The sequence below is a fragment of the Glycine soja genome, chromosome 17, assembly GCF_004193775.1.
Source record: "Glycine soja cultivar W05 chromosome 17, ASM419377v2, whole genome shotgun sequence".
In the NCBI taxonomy this organism is placed as follows: domain Eukaryota; kingdom Viridiplantae; phylum Streptophyta; class Magnoliopsida; order Fabales; family Fabaceae; genus Glycine; species Glycine soja.
The window spans coordinates 11627673-11646720 of NC_041018.1; the positions used below are offsets into that span (position 1 = coordinate 11627673).

Below are 19048 nucleotides of genomic sequence, written 5' to 3' on the forward strand. Positions count from 1 at the left end.
CTTGAAGTTGTGCAGTAATCTTTCAAATATATGAATCCCTTAGTAACTGGTTTTCACAATTTGCCAGATTTCATATACAGGTAACTACTGTTAGAAAGATTTATGGGTGAGAAGTAATATTCTTAGTTTGATAAGGCTAGTAACTATTTTTCATTAATGTAGAGACTAAAGAGACTGTTATACAAGAATAGTTATGGTAATTTTAGTAGCATCATGTTTATATGGCTTATGCATCACCCATCTAAACTAAATTGATCCAGATTCTGCCCTGATAAACTTGTGCATTGAGGTGTTGGTGGAGAAACTGTGAAAGGCATGATATGATAGTTGAAAGCAATGTAGTTGTTGGTAATAAAATGACTTAATAGTAATTAGCTCAATATTTTTATAAACTTTTTTGCCTTTGATCTTTATTTAAGTACAGCATGTGAATATATTAGATGCTGTTATAGAGAAACCACTGCTGCTCATGCTGGACCTCTAAAGCATGACCCCCCCTCTCCCCCAACAAAAATATTGCTGTGTGCATATGGTCTCTATCAAGCATTGGTACGATTTTGGTTGTAGGTAGTTCTTGGTTAACAGCATTAACCAAGTCAAGATTCTTTTTCTTAATAAAACATTATGAAGTTCATGACAAAAATGAATCATATAGGATTTTTTTTTCTTCATAAAACATATTGGCTGTTATCATGTATCATAATAAAATAGAGAGGTGCCCCCGCCCCCCTCCCACCGCCACCCCCCTATCCCAAAAAACTGATTTTTTTTTTTTTGAAAGGATTAGTATCTGCTGGTGACAATAAATGTCAATTGACAGTCAGACTTGTATACACACCTTGTCTAAACATATTAACATTAGCCCGTCAATCTCAATTTGGTTAGAATGTGAACCGTAGGTTAAGGTGTTCCTTTTGGAAGAATGTTCCATTCAACTGGTTAATGTACCTGAACCATCAGGTGGAAAGACTTGACGGTATACCTAAGAATAACCAATGTAGAATGCAGCCTTTGAACTACGCATGCAATAATAGTGTTGACATACAAAATTAGCATGCTGTGTAGTTCAATTTACTCGAATTTTCTACTTCAAATATAAATTTAACTTCAAATTATTAATAAGAACCAAATACAAAAGAAGAGGGGCTTATCTCTGGAAAAAAATTAACTTCTACTCCACTGACAAATAACTCCCCGGTTATTTGAAAGAAAGAACCTTTTTGGAGTCACTCATGCATCCAGCTGCTCTAAAACTCATTAGAAATTAAGAAAGCGTAAATCAAATTTTGTTGTCAACATTTTATGGACTTTTGAGCTGCTAACTACTCAAGCCCTTAACGAGCAATCACAGAAGCATTTAGTAAACAAAACCAGATGGTTTGTAAAAGTTTTGTTTCTTCATGTCTTAATTTAGAACCCAAATTTAACTAGAGCTCCTTTAAATTCTTCATGGTAGTTATTTGGAAAAAGAATAAAGCTTTTTCCCTGTAAAAGTCAGTATGACACCATCTGCCCCATACACTAGTTAGTGAAATGGCTTAATTTCTATTAGTGCTGGTTTATAAGATCTCAAATGATGTTTTTGGTGCAACCTGGAATAATTTTAAACCATTCAAGGCCCACCTTAAATATTCAAATGATGGTAAATATCTATTATATCATATGCCTCGTGGATATTGAAATAAACATGGGAAAGCAAATGCATTGCCAACTCTATTGTCTATTTTAGATCCGATTACTAATTTTTTTTTAAAATAGTGCCGCATAAATTATTTTCTTTTGACTATTATTTATAATATAATCAATATTATTGTGTATGGTGGTTATTTCCTTAATATTTTTACTACATATTTTTCCAATGAAAAATGGGTGTTCTTAAAATTTTTTTTGAAATTACAAAATATTGAAAATGAAATAAAAAAACATAATAAATAAGATAATCCTGTCTAGATGCCAAATAAATATTTTTTAAACCCTTCCTTCCACCTACACTTTAGTCGTCTAAAGGTGTTGCAATTGTACGGATTCATCATACAAGGATCTAAATATTTATAGGGTAAATATTTTGATCCTGTTCCAAACATGGTTAATTTAGGCTCAAAGTTGGCATAGCCTAGGTCTGGCAAGGCTCAATAGCTCCAATAAAAGCCTAAGTATTCAATTAGTCCAAAAACGCTCAAGGTAACCTCCAATAGTGTTGTGCATGTTTGATTCTACGATGACATCACAAAAATCAAATTTTCACTGTAAAAATTTTAAAGCTACAAAGAGTTGTGGTGCCTTCAACTAGGAGATATATCAAAGGTTCCTAACATTTTACGAGTAGATAACGTTCTATACTTCAGGTACTACTAATCCCTAGTCACCTTACCTAAGGCTTATTCTTATCTGAGCACAGAAGTCCTTACAGGTGATTTTTTAGTTTATGGAAAGATATTAATTTTCATGTATTCAATCTCCCGGTATATATCACTTAATAAAAAATAAAAATATTTTAAATTTAACTACCATTCAAATAAATAAATTCCTCATACATGAACTCGTATTATGCCACACTATTCTAATTAAATTCTTTTCGAAAACAGATCAATAAATAAAATTAAAAACAAATAGAGAGAACACAATGCCAAAAAAGATGTGAAGTTTGTGAACTGACATGACTGAATTTGTCGGATAGGGAACAATCAATGGATGAAATATCTTCTATAACTCTAATTACCAGATTTTGTACTACTAACCAAAACAAACCCAAGAGTTGAAGAAGAATCAGAATTCAGAAATCAGAATCCATGGCAGGTGCTATAGTAGTAAAGTACGGAATCATAGGAGTAGGAATGATGGGTAGAGAGCATCTCGTGAATTTGTACCATCTTCGCACTCAAGGCGTGGCAGTTGTCGCTATTGCTGACCCTCATCTTCCCTCTCAACAACTCGCTCTTGACTTAGCACACTCCTTTGGTTGGCCTCTCAAGGTATTGTCTTTTTTTATTAATATAATAATAACACATTCATCTCTTGATTAAATTTCTCTGCCTATATTATATTGTTATTATTATACTCACGAAGTGATTGTTTAAGCCTCGTAGATGAAAAAAATCGTGATTGAAAGAGAAGAATTTTATTAGAAGTGATTATTCTAACAGAAATTAATCATCAGTAAAATTGATAAATATTCTGTTGCAATACTATGGTAACAAAAAAAATATATAGTTATTATTATTTTAACTTGGATATACAAATTCTATTGATGAGATTTCATTTGTAAACATGTAAGTTCTATATGCAATGTTCTGGGCAGTATTACTATAGTTTAATTAAGCAGACAGTGCTACATAGTTAGGTGAATGAATGAATGACTTTTTGAAAGTTGTGAAGGTTTTCTCAGGTCACCAGGAGCTGTTGGACATTGGACTATGTGATGTTTTGGTGGTATCCACTCCTAACATGACCCATCATAGGATTCTTATGGACATAATCAATCATTCCAAACCACATCGTGTACTGGTAGAAAAGCCCTTATGCACCACAATCTCACATTGCAAAGAGGTTTGTCATTCCTTCCATAAAATTGGTTGCTGCTTATTGGCTTAACTGTTAGAATGCAATTTTATAAGGGTTTGTAACATTTTATATCTCTTTGTTTGTGCTCTCTATCGGGATGGAGATATCAACTATACTTGTGTCATTTCCCTTACGTTATCTTGTGAAAGCGAAATTTTGAAATTTGCTGTATTACTTCATAAACAAGTATTGCATGCTAGGCATAAACTGTATTTCCTTTGGAAAATGGTGTTGTTATAGTTGGATGCCTTACCATTAGCTGGGGAAGGGCATGAATGCCCTTCAGTAACTTTGTACTCTTTCTTAAGAAGTAGAAGAAAGAATAAATAGTGATAATTTGGTTTTTGTTGTCATGGTAAATAGTAAAGAAAATAGAATTTGCTTCTTGGTCTTTATGGAAAAAAAAGGAGTAACTAACTGATTGTATTGTGTTGTGTGTTGTGTGCAGTGTGTGTGTGTGTTTCATTTAATTAAGGTAGACTGGACCAATATCTTTAAAAACTATAATTTATTGTCCTTGTGTGTTACTTTGGATTAGGTTGTCAATGCTGCTAGGAAGAGACCAGATATATTGGTACAAGTTAGACTGGAATATAGATACATGCCACCTGTTGCAAAGCTGATAGAAATTGTTAAGGGAGGAAACCTTGGACAAGTCAGAAAGGTAGCAATTCGGGAGCATCAGTTTCCTTTTCTGGTTAAGGTTAGATTTTATACAATTTGAAATTACATTGCATGGTTTTTGGTTCTCATGGTGACTAGTGAGCAAGCTGAAGAGTGTGATATTGGTCATAGGTGAACAATTGGAATCGGTTCAATATTAACTCTGGTAGAGAAGTGTTGCCACTTCTTTGATCTGATGAGACTGTTTGTTGGTGCAAATCCTGTTCGTGTGATGGCTTCTGGAGCTATTGATGTTAATCACAAGGATGAAGTATATGATGGAAAGGTAGATTAGATGCTGCACTTGAGTTACAATGACTCAATGACCTAGCTTCAAAATTAATCTTTCAGTTAATATGTATGATTCCTTGATTAATCTGATTATAATCTCTGTATAATGTTCTTCAATCCAAAATAACCTCAACCTGGAATTGGGATGGAAGATCTTCTTATTATATTGGGGAAGAGATTGCCACGCTAAAAAATTTCTGACAACAACCTCGATTAATTTAAAGAGAATTTGTGAATTTGGATTTATTTTTACGAGGGAGAAATCATTTCTTTCATGATTTGAGAAGATAATTAAATTATTAAAAAAATTATCCATTTAGAAAATAATTAAATTATTAAAAAAATGTTAAAACATACATTACGAATTTACGATTTTCAACTTATAAACCGTATTTTAGAGTACATCATTTACCCCTAAAATAAAAAATAAAAAAAAGGCTCATGATTTCCTTTAATGCTCATAATTACCAACACCAAAAATAACAAACCAAAAAATAAACGGACTCCAAAAATAATCATAGCACGAGATTTGCCACAACGAAAAAAGTCGAACAAAATAAATAAAAACAATCCCGGCACATAGTAAAAAACTTACATCATTAATCTCTGCTGTTTTAGTACTAAAGACATTATCGGGGAAAAAAGGCATGATTCAGGGATCCAAAACTGACGATTTTCCTCCAAATACTCAGAAAATGAAGCAACATACGATAACTGCAACAAAATCAACGGTAGCGACGAAGGGAGAGGGTATTGTTTCTCTTCCAGGTTGCCCTGCGTGATGGACGATTTTTGTGGTAGAGATGTCCTCTGCCACGTAAACCCCTATTGCTTTTCCCAGCAGAAGTGAGGCCACGCAGTTCCCTGTGTTTATGGACTGGATTGCAGAGCCAGTTGATTCTTGGATCATTTCTTACAGCAGTGTGGGCAACATCCACCAGAATGACCTCAAAATATTTGTAAGTGGAGTCCTGCAACAACACATAACAATAGAATCAGACCAACAAAGTCAGCAACTCATAACCAGGTTTTCAACAATGTGATGTTAACATACCTCATTCACCCAGTATGAATTGAGAACCCTGAGGCCACCCAACTTCCTTCCGGCTCTCTCCTCGGCAACAGACCTCTTGCTGCGTTGAAATTTCAGTTGAGTAACACCTTGGTTGGTGGGCTTACCATAAACAATACCCTTTGGAACTGGTCTCTTACGGCCACCCCTTCGTACGCGAACACGGTAAATCACGTAACCCTGGAATGTTATAAGAATATAATCATAATCAAGATTCAAGTGAAGCAAGGTGCAACTCAATTATTCATTACTGACAAGGTTTGTTTCATCATAATTCTGATATAGCCATGCAGCTGTCACATTTTCACAAAAATTTAAATAGTACAGGAGCTACTGATAGACAGCTCGTTCTACTGTGGCTGTTCTGAGGAAGCATCCGATCAATTTATACATAAGCAATTTCCAAAAGAGAACATACATATGCTACTGGAGACCACTTAACCACATAATTCAACTACACATTACTGACAAGGGTTTACAAATTAAACAGGATGGGAACTACATACTATGATTACTGCTTTGGTGAAAAACTGTACCAGTCTGTTACAATAACAAATTTGGTAAAAAGTAAATTTTCTTGGGCTAATGATGGACAGCTTGTTCTACTGTAGCAGGTCTTGGGTAGCTTCCAATTCTTTGTAATTATGCAATTTCCAAAAGAAAAAAGACATGATTCTGGACACCACTTAGCCAGCACCCTATTTTCTTCCACTCTCATGCCAACTTACCCAACTCAATTAATGCATTATTGACAATCAATTGTGTCACAATTTCACAAAGAATTAGAAAGAAATAAAAAGGAGTTACACACAACTCCCACTGCTTCAGATGTTGGGGATTGGGGCAAAATCATAGAGCTAAGAATGACATTTATTTATTGGTAAACACTTCCAACAAATTTTCACCACTTTGTTTTACAGAAAACCGTTAGAAAATACAACACTCGTAAAACCAAATGGAGATAGAATTATCAGGTGAATAACCCTCAAAAATCATGTCAAACAAATAAAATTTCCTCACCTGCTTAGCCTTGAAACCCAAGCGACGAGCCTTATCTGGGCGAGTAGACCTTGTCAAACGGACAATAGAAGGTTGCTGGCGATACTCCCAGCACCTCACCCGCTGCAAGAATCTCATAACATCAGACTGCTTCTTGCGCCATAGCTCCGAAACATACTTGTAGGCACCTATTGCAACATAAACCAACACAAATAATGCCTAATTTCACTAGAATAACAAAAATGCTATGATAGAAAGCTCAACCAGCATAACTAATAGAAATCAGCAATTACAAATATATATATATATATATAGGAACAGGTGACAAAACGCATCCACACAAAGCATGAACCTTACATATATCATTAACTATTCATTCCGCTTATATTGATAGAGAAAAAGTTAAGGCCAAACTTGACCACAAGCAACAGAAAATTGCATGGTAATTTAAATCTCGTAAGTGCAATCAACCAAAAGTATGAACACCAAAACCAAATGTGAAAAGGAAACTCTAAAATCCATAAAAATAAAAACAAAAACCTCATATTCCGTAGACAGATTTACAACCACTTAAAGTTCCTCACTGTCAAATTAAAAACTTCCAAAATGAATCGAAAGGAGTGAATCTTAGAATGCACAACATGACCGTGAATACTATGAACAAATGCAGATCGATGCAACGCATTGATCAGAAAACCAATCTAAAAGCAAGTAATGAAGGGAAGAGAGAAGAGATGGAGAGAGGAAATACCCATTGTGCTGAAGCGCAGTCGCAGTAGCGAAGAACTAGGGTTTCGATGAAGTGTTGCTCTAAGTTTTATAGACGCCGTCCCTTGCTTAACCCTATAGATGAATAGATCTGAGCCGTCCGTTAAATTTGCATGACCTAAGTGCGTTAGAACCGGGTCCAACATGTTGGGTCAACCCGTTTAACTGCATAAGTGTCATATGTTAGTTTACTAATTATTTTCTTATACTTTTAAATTTGAATCTTTATTGAAATGTATATCTTAATTAATCATAAATACAAATGCACTTTATAAAAAAAATCAAGATGTTAAATAAATAAAGACTAACTCATGTTAATAATGGATTATTAAGATTCAATTTGAATGGTGACTCATTTTTGTTTAAATTTAAGATGAGTCCCAATTATATTGGGTTGATTGGTGTCAATGCCATTAAGGCACAAAATTCCTAAAGTACATTTCTACAAAGTGAAATATATCTTTGTCTAAAGTAAAGTTAACAAATCATACTAGAACACAATAATAATATCTCTAAGAGGCCTTGGACTTCGTGTCTGGCAATCCAATCCATCTTAGGCTCTTGTGCCATTACGAATTCAACTAATCTTCATTCTTGGATCCACCTTCTTATGTCGAGTCGAGATTAATTTGTCTTTGATTGTTGTTGTTATGGGAGCTTTCACCAGCAATTGCATCGGATAGGTCTTGGAGGCGTGTTTCATGCTGATATTGGCCGTTGGAAGTTTGGTTTCTCAACATCTAAACCATTAGGAAACTCTCTCATAGCCAAGTTGCAAGCTTGGAAACATGGTTATCATATGTTGTATGGATGTTGTCCAAGTTCTAAATGCTTTGGAACATGGATGAGGTTAGCGTGCATGTAAATAGATGTTGGATCGGGATTGGCATGTCTCACAAAGTTGCGGATTCTCTTACAAGATGGGGAACAACTTCTTCTAATTATGATCAGACTTGGAGTCTTCCTCCTAATGGTGTTCTCTTAGCCCTTGGGAGAGATGCTTTAAGTTCCACTTAGTTTCTATTTTGTACTTTTATTTCCAAATGTACCTAAAAAAGATTCCTGTAAATACAACTAACGTCTTTATAATAAGTGGACTTTTATTACATATTGCACCCATTTGTTGTGAGAATATGGTAAATTTAATTCCAACCTTTGCAAAGTAAATACTATACATCATACTACGTGACTTAAGGCCATTTTGGATGAATATTTGTAGGAAGTAAAATTACCTCACAATATTCATGTTGGTCCTACTCCATCTTTGCTTTCACCACTAGTTAAACATACAACTTGCGAAGCCATAGTCAATAATGTAGTCTCAATGGTTGATCCTGAGGACAAACTCATACACTAGCTTTAAGGGCACATTGTTGAGTTACAACAACCTCCAAAACCACCTTAACCACTTGGGAATGAACTTGAGCAATTAAGGATATTAATACAGAGTTATAATGTTGACTTGGTGATTGAAGAGAGAAGGATGTAGGAATAGTTCAAATCCTTAAAAAAGTAAGTTAGAGCATACAATGTCCCACAAACAAATACCTCATTGATAATATCGACCACAATGTGAGGAACTTAGTATAATGTTGCGACTTCCAATTAGCACACAGTGAGGCCTTGGCTTGACATGTACTAACATTAAGGAGGTATGTCACACCACACTTGCATGGTTGGATCAACTGTTACTTTCCAACATCCTCTTGTTGGGCACATCACTTTTATTGAGATAGTAAATCGAATTGAGCTTTTTTTAGATTTCTTACACCAAAGGAAAAAGATTCCAAAAAGCATTTGGGTAATTTCTGGAACAAGATGTTGTTCATTGGGCCACCAAACATGTAGTAGTATGCAAAAATTTCCCAAGAACATCGATAAAAAGAAACTCTTATTTTGTTTAGAACTAGATGCACCACGTAGAATATTTTCTTCTTCTCCTGATTTCATAGTTGTGCCACTTTTGCCATATGTAATTGAGATTGCTTTCTCGCGAGATTTCTAATAAATTCATCACGAACAAAAAAGTATCTTGCTAGTGAATAAAATATCCACATCTCATATGATTGAAGAAAACTAAATAAATGTTTAAATGAAAAAGTACTAGTCGCACAAAGACCCTATATAGAGTTTGCGCAAGTTTAAGAGTAATCTTTAGAAATCACGAGAGCAAAGTCTAAGTGTGTGTTTGGTTAAGCGTTGAAATCCATGTTCAATGGAAAAACATGCGCTTCAAGACACAAAAGCTAAAACTATGTTAGGGAAGCTTCTTTTTTTTCAACAATGCAACTGGTTCGCAAACACACTCTTAGTTATTGCTACAAGCATTTTTAATGTTGAGACTGAACCAAAAGTGTTTGAGGTCATTTGTTTTAGTTGGGTTGTATAGCTAGGAGCAAACTTGTGTGTACAATAGTAAAATTTTGAGACCCAATGTTATTAGCTTTATCTCGAAGATTAAAAAAAAAAAACTAACTACAGAATCTACTTTTAAGGGATTCTCAAATATTGTAACTTGTTGGATGGAATACTACCGCACTCTTAATTTTACAGGGAGAACATGAGACAATGTTGAACATGCACTTACATCTTTAGCTTTCGTTTATAATGTGATATGTACTGAATAAAAGAAATCCATTACCAAGTGGACCAATTAGCACAAACAGTTAAGAGTTTATAATTTCATATCTTGAACCACTTTACATGCATTCATCCTAAGCTACAATGAGTAGCTTTGACGTTATTTTGTTATAATAATGTGTACTGAATGGAAGAGATCCTGTATAAGTGGACCTTTTAGTGACAAATGATGTAGAGTGTTTAATTTCCCTTCTTGAATCACATGATACACGTCCATCCAAAGTTACAAAGAATAGTTTCCATGTTATTTAGCCATTTGACGTGACAATCTAAGAAAAGAGTATGTAATTGATGGCAAAACAAGTACTCTAGTCGAATTTGCATTGAAACTTCATTAGACTAAAATAATCCGGTATTCTCCTATAAAAAGATTGCAAATAGTCCGGTATTTGTTTAGATGATTGTCAGCTAAATTGAGATTTTGAAGTTATGTGATTTATTATTATCAAAGAAATTATGTGATTTATGTTTGAAATTTTATTTATTAATTTCAAAGCAAATTAATAGAAAAAGTAGCTACAAATTGTTTTAATCAACACAAAATTATGTTACTTAAGACTGATTCAACTCAATAAGATTTAAACCACAAATCAATTCTTCAACATGGAATTAAATATTAAAAAAATAGAAACAAATATGGAAATATTTTTATTTAAAATCACATCAATTGATATTTTAACATGAATAATTTTTTTAAAAAAAAGTATCCAGTTAAAATCGCTTCAAGAATCAATATGTAGTTAATATTAAATGACATTATGTAGTCGAATAAATAACCATTTTGTTAGTGTAGCTAAAATCTTGAAATTTATATTTAAATTCTTATCCGTCTCAATCACTTGACAAAGAAACATAAACTTAAGAAATGATAGAAAGAGAAAAGGCAGGAGGTGGTAGCAATTAATTAGATTTGAATAAAACAGTTATAATTTTACATGGAGAAATTATTGAAAATTGACGGGATTCAGTCACAGCAGCAAAGTTACATTGAAATTCCCTTCCTTCAAAGAACAAGAAGTTTATTTCAAGGTTCGGAAGAGACAAGTTGAGTCTGGTCGTCTCTCGGTGTCCGTTTCCTTCGTCCTTGGCTGCCTATCAAAATTGCCACTCACCTATGCTTGCGCTCCCTCGTTCCTCTCGAATGCCTCCCTTCCTCCTCCCACTCCGCCGGCTGCGGCGGAGGCGACGGCTCGTACCTCGACGGCCTCCGTTTAAAGTGCCGCTCGTCGTCACTGGATTCGTAGTCCGCCACGCCGCTACTCTTCCTCCCTTCGTAGTAACCGTTCGACACTGTCTTTAGGTGTGCCGAAGAGGCACTGGGTGCGGCGGCGGTAGCGGCTGGTTCCGTTGTGGAAGAAGCGGTGACTTTTCTCTTCTTAGGAGGTTCCTCTTCAGCAGGAAAGCTTATGCGGGAGAACACGCTGGCCTTCTGCTTGCGATCCGCGGCTGCTGCCGCTGCTGCTGCTGCTGCTGCAGCAGCAGCAGCAGCGGCATTGGATGAAGGTTTGGCGACTGGTTCCGATGACCTTCTGGATGAGGATTCCGATCGGTGACGGCGGTGGTGGCGCTCGTGCTCATAGTCGCGATCCCTGTCTTCGCGTTCGCGATCGGAGTGGTGCTCTAACTTTCTCTTGGTTGGGCGTGGAGGTGGAGGTTCCACATCGCGCGGAGACCTATCAGGTGAGTGTCGCTCTGAACGGAAACGGGGCTGATGGTAATCGCTACCCGAGGACGGTGGAATTGACCTCTGCACCAAAATCAATAAGAAAAAAATAAACTGCCGTTAAATACATTTGACTCATTAAAATAAATAATAATATGTCAAAAAAAATTATCATAGCGAGCAGCAATTGGACCCAAATAAAATGCAATTCTTTCGAAAGGACAGCTTTGAAATTACTAGGTAGGCCTTTTCTTATCAAGAGCTAATGCATGCCTTTCATAAATTTTGTTGCTATCACGACAATTTTTTCAATCTTAATCTTTTTTTGGAACTTCAATTCTTGTGGGAAATCATATAAAGCAACCAAACAAAAAAAAGGTAACCATACGCCAAGTACAACCCCCACGATTCGTTCGTTACATAGGAAAAAAAAGACATTACAACCGTAATTATCTAGAGTTCATTTTATTTTTGAGCATGATGGGAAATGGCCCAACCGAAGCCCACTCGGGCCCCATAGCCAATTAAACCAGTCGAGCTAAAGAATCAACAGCATGACACTCCTCCAGCTTCCAGACACGTGTCCCTCTCAACAGTAATTAATAATTAACTTCAGTTTTTTTTTTTTCAAAAAACCGAACCAAAAAAAGTTTGTATTAATAAAAGAAAAAAAAAAAAAGATGTTCTTCTACCAAAACTACATGGACCATTCTTTGCCCAAAAAAGGTGGTTCTAAATATTCGCAGGGGCAAGCTGAATCCAAGCCAAGGGCATAAAAGGCACCCCCCACTGGAATCATTCACCCACGGTTAAAGACTATATAATAGTTCACACTCCATACAATATTAGACACATGCTACACATTTTACGGTTAAAATAAATAAATAATATATCCAAAATATAGACTTGATGATATGAACCAATTTACAACATCCTCATCAGTAAACACTGATTACCAGCAAGAAAGCCAGATGCAGAAAAATCAGCCATTAATCTTTGCATGAATGAAGAAAAACTTGACAGCCCACCCAATCACAGCCTAAAGAAAAAAAAGCTTCACATTGCAAAGATAAAATTAAGGTTTTAAATAATTAGAATCTGTTTGATGGTTTAAATTATGTCCATAAGTCTGGACAAAAATGATCACGAGAGATGCTGACACTGGGATCATGAAAATTTAATAACACCACTGCACCATCATGTAGTGCAGATGCAACTCTATTCACTTCTTGGTTTTGAAACAAACTGGCTGCTGTTTACACCACAGGATTATGGTGAGACGCGTGGGCATTGCTCCCTCAATCATTTCATGATCAACTGAACCAATCTTTTTATGAATAAATGAAGCCAAAATATTTAACTGCCAAAGATTACTATGATTTAAGGAACATAAATAACAGGTGGGATTATCTTGTTCAATCAGTGCTCTTTTGCAGGCTTGAGGTTTCTGGCCAAAGTTCCGGTAGAAAAACCCAAAAAAGTGAATGGCACATAAAGTCCAAGGAAAAAGAGAGCAAAATTAAAACAATAAAAAGCACATACAGTTTTTGATTTCATTGAAGAAACATCCCCAACACTGCTCACTTCCCTACCAAAGTCTCGATCTTTAGAGAAGTCCCTGTTCAGAGAAGAAAATGAAGTCATTATAAAAGCAATGAGAAACAAAATTTGGGGATAAGTCCAAGACTCCAGAAAACTAAATTAAAAATTTTGGCAGCTAAGTTCATGAAACAATGACAAGTATATATCCCATGTAGGGTTTTTTGCAATTGTTTTACCAAAACATAGTACCCCTCTGTTCTTTATTTTGGAGGAGGGCCAGACTGTAATAATAAATTCACCAGGAGAATAAATAATGTCCAAAAAAATCTTTATTTCCTTGGTCAAGAATCAATATAAAAAATGTTAAAGTGAAACACTGATGAAGTCTTAAATATATGCAGGAGGTTAAATTTTCTTAATAAAAAATAAACAGGATTCAAAAGCCAGATGATAATGTCTTAAATGTTGCTAATTTCAAGTGGTCGACTTATAAGTTAAATGTGAATCAAAATTCTCAACAACATATCAGAACATGACAACCAGCCATCAAAGAGAGGTTCTGTGTACCTTTCAGGACGTCTATCATTTTCACGCTTCCTCCTCATATCAGCTTTCCGGGCTTCAAACTCCTCTCTACTCATTACAGGAGGTGGAACATTCATTCCCATACTGAAGTCAGCAAGATCCCTGAACACAGTCATAATATTATCTTACAATTAGACATTCTAGAAAACAATGTATCGACATAGGGTCACACAAACATGCAACCAAATTCCCCAGAAGAGTTCAATCTGCAACTCTCAAACCCCTCCTAAAGCACCAACAAGATAAAGTGTCCAGGATATGTGTTGTGTGTGTGAGAGGGGGCAGCAGGAAAGTGCTGAATTTCAATTTTAAAAGAACATGCTAATATGTACCTATGAGGCGGGAAACCAGGCATCATGTAACCTTGCATGCCAAATGGGTCTTGTGGCATACCACCAAATGGCATGTCCAAGGGGCCCAGACCATAACCCATCATTTGCATTGGATTACCATACGGTGCCATAAATCCATCCATAGGTTGCATGCCATTCCAGTACGAATTATAGCCAGGAGGTGGAACCATTGGCATCATATTATTCATCATATAGTTCTCAGCCCCAAAGTCATGTGGGGTTTTCCACTGCAAATCTGCAACATAAATAAAAAACATATTTCAAATTATTATAAAAAGGAAAAAGCCTCAGTATGCCCCCTCAACCACTAAATGTTATCATGATACTGAATCCAAAAGAAACTGAAGATTTACCATTTGGGGGCAAACGAACTTTCTTCTTTTTCTTTTTCTTTCCTGCAAAGTTTAAAAAACAAATGAGATCACCCTCAACAGCATCAACAAGAGATATTTTTGCAGGTCAGAGCAATGCTGCACCATTATCTCCCAATTTTATGCCAAATCATATTCAAGAAAAATAGGGTGTATGAATCTATATTACCAGCCTCAGTAGGAACCAACTTTTGCTGCACTTCTTCCTCAACCTGCTGAGCACTCCCTTGTGAGGCTGGTTCCTTCACACTCATAGACTCGTGAGTAGCTTCGGATATATCAGCAGCTCTGGGGTTCCTTACTTGCTCTGATGTCTGCTGTGGAGCAGAAACAGCCTTTCTATCATCTGCTGTTTCCTGTATATTTGTTGTTTTTTCATTAACAGATGAAACCTTTAGATCTCCCTTGGACGCAGCAGATGAGGTTGGGGATGGAATCTTAGGCTGCGGACAGCGAGCAGACTCCATATCTGTAAACTCAAAATCAGAAATAAAAAAATATAAGCATTGACAAAATGATAATCAATAATAGCTACAGTAGAGACATCAATAGTTTCAATAACCTTGAGCTTGGAAAGTGCTCCCAGCATTTTCAGCACTGCTATTGCCTGACTCCAATATACGATTGATGGTATCTCGTAATGTCTTATTTGGTAAGAGATCATCTGCAAGAATATTTGTTGCACCACATACACAGATAGACTTGGAGATAATATAGTCCCTAATACCTGAAGAATTTTCGAAATAACATTACATGGCTTCAAGAAAGGATTTTTACACAATAGATCAGAGCAAGAAAAAGCAGAGAAGACATAAAACATCTAAACTGTTCTGTACTTGCATGATGAGGAAGAACTACAAACCAGAGAAACATTAGCATAAATGCATAATATTCAAATTCTGAAAACCCTAAATACAACAGATGAATGAAAAACATACATCTGTCACAAAAGCTTTTAAAGCAACACTTGCTTGTCAGTACAGCATCTTTCATAACATCATTACATAAGGGACAGCGGAGCTCGGGTGGTAGTTCCCCAACAGAACGTGTTGATGGCATCCCTTCTATTTCTTTCTCAAAAGCAGCCCTGTTTGCAAGGAAAAGATTAAATTCAACTCCATGCCTACATATGACCGAATGTACAAGCATAATCAAGGTGAACTCACTCATTTGGCTTCAAGACAGCTACTGAACCATTAGGTAAAGCATAGGAACCTTGTGGATTTACCATCAGCATGGATCTTGGAATACCAGTAGGTTGCTTGACTTTTCTCATGTCATAATTCGGGTCACCATTTGTAGGACAGTGCTGAATAAAATGTCCTAGACAAAAGTGGGGAAAAAAAGAGTAAGCAGGGAAAACTCTCATTGCTATGAAGCAATATGCAAGCAGAGAGTGATTAGAAAGTTCAGAAACATCAACATACCAGGCACCTTGCATCTGTGGCATACATAGCCTTGTGGAGGTGTTTTTCGCTCCATCCCTGCCAGACCTCAGCATCAGTTGTGATCAACATATTAGTATTAAAAACAGCAATTAACTGAAAACATGTAGATATTAGAATAGACAGAGAATCACCAAAACCACGTCCACCACCCATCCGTCCCCCTGTACCCCTTCCAAAGCCTCTACCAGTGCCAAAATCTGAACCTTGACTGCATGCCAAAATTGAAATAAAAAAATAACATAAATATCATAAAGCCAAAACAAGAACACATCTGGCTGCATAGAAAGAAATCTTCAATAGAAATGGGGATGCCTTGGACTATGTAGGAATTTATGGAGTGGTGGGAAATGGAAAGACATTAGTTGCCATTGATTTGTTTTTAAAAAAGGTGAAATGGAATGGAACCTGATGGGGTTTATTCCATCCCATTCCATTGGATACCTTTATGTTCCTCTTCCCTCACTCCCCTAATCTTACAATTCCATTCACTTCTGATTCCTTAAACAATAAAATGAAAACTTTCCCCATTCCATCTTATAATATCCAAACATTGATATGGTAATTTTATTCCATTATATCCACTCCCCACCTCATTCCATTTCACCCATCACTAGATATCCTGACATAGTATTAGTTTGGTAGGAAAAAAACTTGGAATATCTATTCCAATACAGGTTTTTCAGAGTTCAGGAATCCCCATTTCCTCTTGAAGAGATGGTAACATCCTTTCTTGTAGGTGGGAAAGAATTAGTAATTTTTGTTTCATTGATTATTATCATCATACTTATTTCCATTCTGTGATGACTACATGCACCAAACAACACAACTAAGGAAAGGAGGATACTCTACCCACCGTTGCCAATCCAAGGCTGGAGTATCAACAAAGGCTTTAATCTTACTGTCTTCATCAGCTTTGTTGGGAGGAGGAGCCTCTGGAATTAAGTTGCTTGATTGAACAGGCACTTGATCAGGAATTGAATACAAATCATTGCCAAATTCATCCCAGTCTGAATCTTCAGGCTGCCAAGTTGTATGAAGAGCTCAATTTCCAAGGGTTTGCATCTCAATTGTTCATAAAAGACAAAAAGAAATAGAAAAGGGACTCACATATTTCATGGCAGATGGATCTTCAGCTGGTAAGCTTCTGTTTTCAGGTTCAGATTCCACCACCTTATTTTCCACCTTTTGTCTGCAAAAAAACAAAAGACAGTTGCAACTCAAGAACAGAATTCATCTCAAACGAACAATGCTGTTTCTGGTTGTGGCCTTATACACAATTTGATGAGTGCCCTTTTTTAAAAAAATTACAAACACATGATTAATTGTGAAAATTCAACTGCAGTAATGAGATTAAAGGTTTGAGATAGTACTCTATTTCAGTAACAATTGGTAAACGTGGCCGTCCTGGAACCCGACGAATTAACACTGAGGTATTTTTAGGAATCAACATTTCTTCATCAAGATATTCTGAAATTCCAAACAGACAACTATAAAATGCCGTAAATATGCTATGCTATTCATCAAAAACCTACTATATTAACTACCATACTAATTTCGCAAAGTTGGGCACCTGTAATTGCAGCCAAACTTCATCTTACTTAATACCCAGGTCAACAGTCTATGCCCTTTTAATTTTAAGCATTTTCTTTTTTTTATTATTATCTTTTGTAGGGGAGTGGGAGGTAAAATTCAACTCAAACTTATGACAGATAGATTCATAGGAGTAGTAAAAAACTGTACTTGGAGAGGTACAGGATAAATACCGTGAGTTTATCCAAGGAAACCCCTCCTTAAAGCTAAAGAATAATATGCAGAAGGTTCATTGTTTAAATTTAAAATTAAGCCCCGAATTAAAAGCCTAAAACCCAGTCATTAAAAAAACAATAGTTTAATCAAAAAATCAGAACCAACCTTCATTGGTCTGGGCGTTGGTGACCACAAGGTCGAAATCAGTACCCCTCCCTAAATGCTTGGATTCAAATATTTTTTCTTTCAAAGTACCAACAGAGATGAAAGGACCGTCCATGGGAATTGAATCATAATCTCTTGCACTCTTAAATTTATAATACACCGCCATGGTATATTTCTCTTTCTATCTATAGAAAAAGATTTTTTTAATCTTAGAACCAATAATAACAAAGGACGATGATGATGATAATAACCAAAGGGCCTCTGAAATAATATCAAAAAAGGGCCCCTGTTATTAAAACTAAAAAAAAAAAAAATCACACAGTACAATATATCAAATCTCTTTTTCTTTCTCTTCTCTTTACTTTTTCTGATTTTTTTTCTCCCTCAACTTGCAGATTACGAAAGTTAAGATCGAACAAATCGAACCACCACGACGGCGAGATTTCACTTCCAGAATTCTTCACGAGCAACCTGATGCCGAATCTTCTTCACTTCCTCGCAAAAACCAGAGCGCAATCCGAATCCTGAGAAAATTGATATTCCTTCCAGAGACTTTCGAAATCAGAGCAATAGGATCGTTATCAAACGATCGAGGATGAGAATCCGACGAATTCGAATCAAGCGCAGAAAAGCCCTCTCAAACCAGAAATCCGAAGAAGTCGCGGCAACAGTTAGGGCAAAACAGTGCAATCCAATCGAATCGAAGAAGAGGAACAACAGGATTTGTTCCTTCGGTGAAAACCTCGACGACGGCGCGTTGGGAATCGGAGCGAATCTCTTCGATCGTCGGCGGCGACGGAAAAGCTTCAAGCGGGAATCGCGAGGAACTCCTCCTCCTTGTGGTGGTGGTGGAAGCAGCGGAGAATCTGAGACGATTCGAATGAACGGCGATGCGGATCGAAGATCGTTGGTGGAGAAAAGGAGATAGGGTTAGAGCGATTGGAACCGCATGGTGAAGCTAGCTAGGGTTTGGGTTTGGGATTGGGGGTGAGAGAAAAAAGAGAGGTGGGAGTGAGAAAAAGAAGAAAGAAAGATGATGGTTTGGGATTGGATGTTTTGGGGAATTCGCAGACAAACCTAGATAGAAATAATGTCTAGTTTTTATAACTTCACGAGTCTTTGTTTTTATTTTTTGCGCCATTGGATTTGGAAATTACCGCCCTCTAGAAATCAGTGATATT

The 19048-nt window shown here is 36.3% G+C and overlaps 2 protein-coding genes and 1 pseudogene across 2 annotated transcripts; 1 reads left to right on the forward strand and 2 right to left on the reverse strand.

The window, feature by feature from the left end:
* The first annotated feature begins 2601 nt into the window (after positions 1-2601).
* On the forward strand, positions 2602-4679 carry LOC114392039 (annotated as a pseudogene).
* Positions 4680-4995: 316 nt separating this feature from the next.
* LOC114392040 (60S ribosomal protein L15-1-like) lies at positions 4996-7453 on the reverse strand. The gene is made up of 4 exons (XM_028353077.1): positions 7338-7453; positions 6608-6774; positions 5570-5767; positions 4996-5486 (listed from the first exon to the last, which is right to left on the reverse strand). Exons 1-4 carry the CDS (start codon positions 7339-7341, stop codon positions 5241-5243), a joined length of 615 nt encoding a protein of 204 aa, XP_028208878.1. The 5' UTR covers positions 7342-7453; the 3' UTR covers positions 4996-5240.
* A 3412-nt stretch (positions 7454-10865) lies between these two features.
* LOC114391927 (E3 ubiquitin ligase PQT3-like) lies at positions 10866-18105 on the reverse strand. The gene is made up of 15 exons (XM_028352941.1): positions 17868-18105; positions 17327-17423; positions 17064-17145; positions 16810-16976; positions 16088-16164; positions 15936-15992; positions 15675-15831; positions 15447-15595; positions 15071-15235; positions 14678-14977; positions 14491-14532; positions 14117-14372; positions 13767-13886; positions 13200-13275; positions 10866-11741 (listed from the first exon to the last, which is right to left on the reverse strand). The coding sequence occupies exons 1-15, from the start codon at positions 18031-18033 to the stop codon at positions 11103-11105; spliced, it is 2550 nt and encodes an 849-aa protein (XP_028208742.1). The 5' UTR covers positions 18034-18105; the 3' UTR covers positions 10866-11102.
* Positions 18106-19048: the final 943 nt, after the last annotated feature.

What these genes read in the sequence shown, in the direction of transcription:
- LOC114391927 (XM_028352941.1), bottom strand. Translation starts at nt 18,033, where the DNA reads ATGGCGGTGTATTATAAATTTAAGAGTGCAAGAGATTATGATTCAATT. An exon ending in CCAGCCTTGGATTGGCAACG is followed by an intron (nt 16,165 to 16,809) that starts GTGGGTAGAGTA and finishes TTTGGCATGCAG; the next exon opens with TCAAGGTTCAGATTTTGGCA. An exon ending in AATGATAGACGTCCTGAAAG is followed by an intron (nt 13,276 to 13,766) that starts GTACACAGAACC and finishes TTCTCTGAACAG; the next exon opens with GGACTTCTCTAAAGATCGAG.
- LOC114392040 (XM_028353077.1), bottom strand. An exon ending in TGGGTTTCAAGGCTAAGCAG is followed by an intron (nt 5,768 to 6,607) that starts GTGAGGAAATTT and finishes ATAACATTCCAG; the next exon opens with GGTTACGTGATTTACCGTGT. An exon ending in ATTCATACTGGGTGAATGAG is followed by an intron (nt 5,487 to 5,569) that starts GTATGTTAACAT and finishes GTGTTGTTGCAG; the next exon opens with GACTCCACTTACAAATATTT.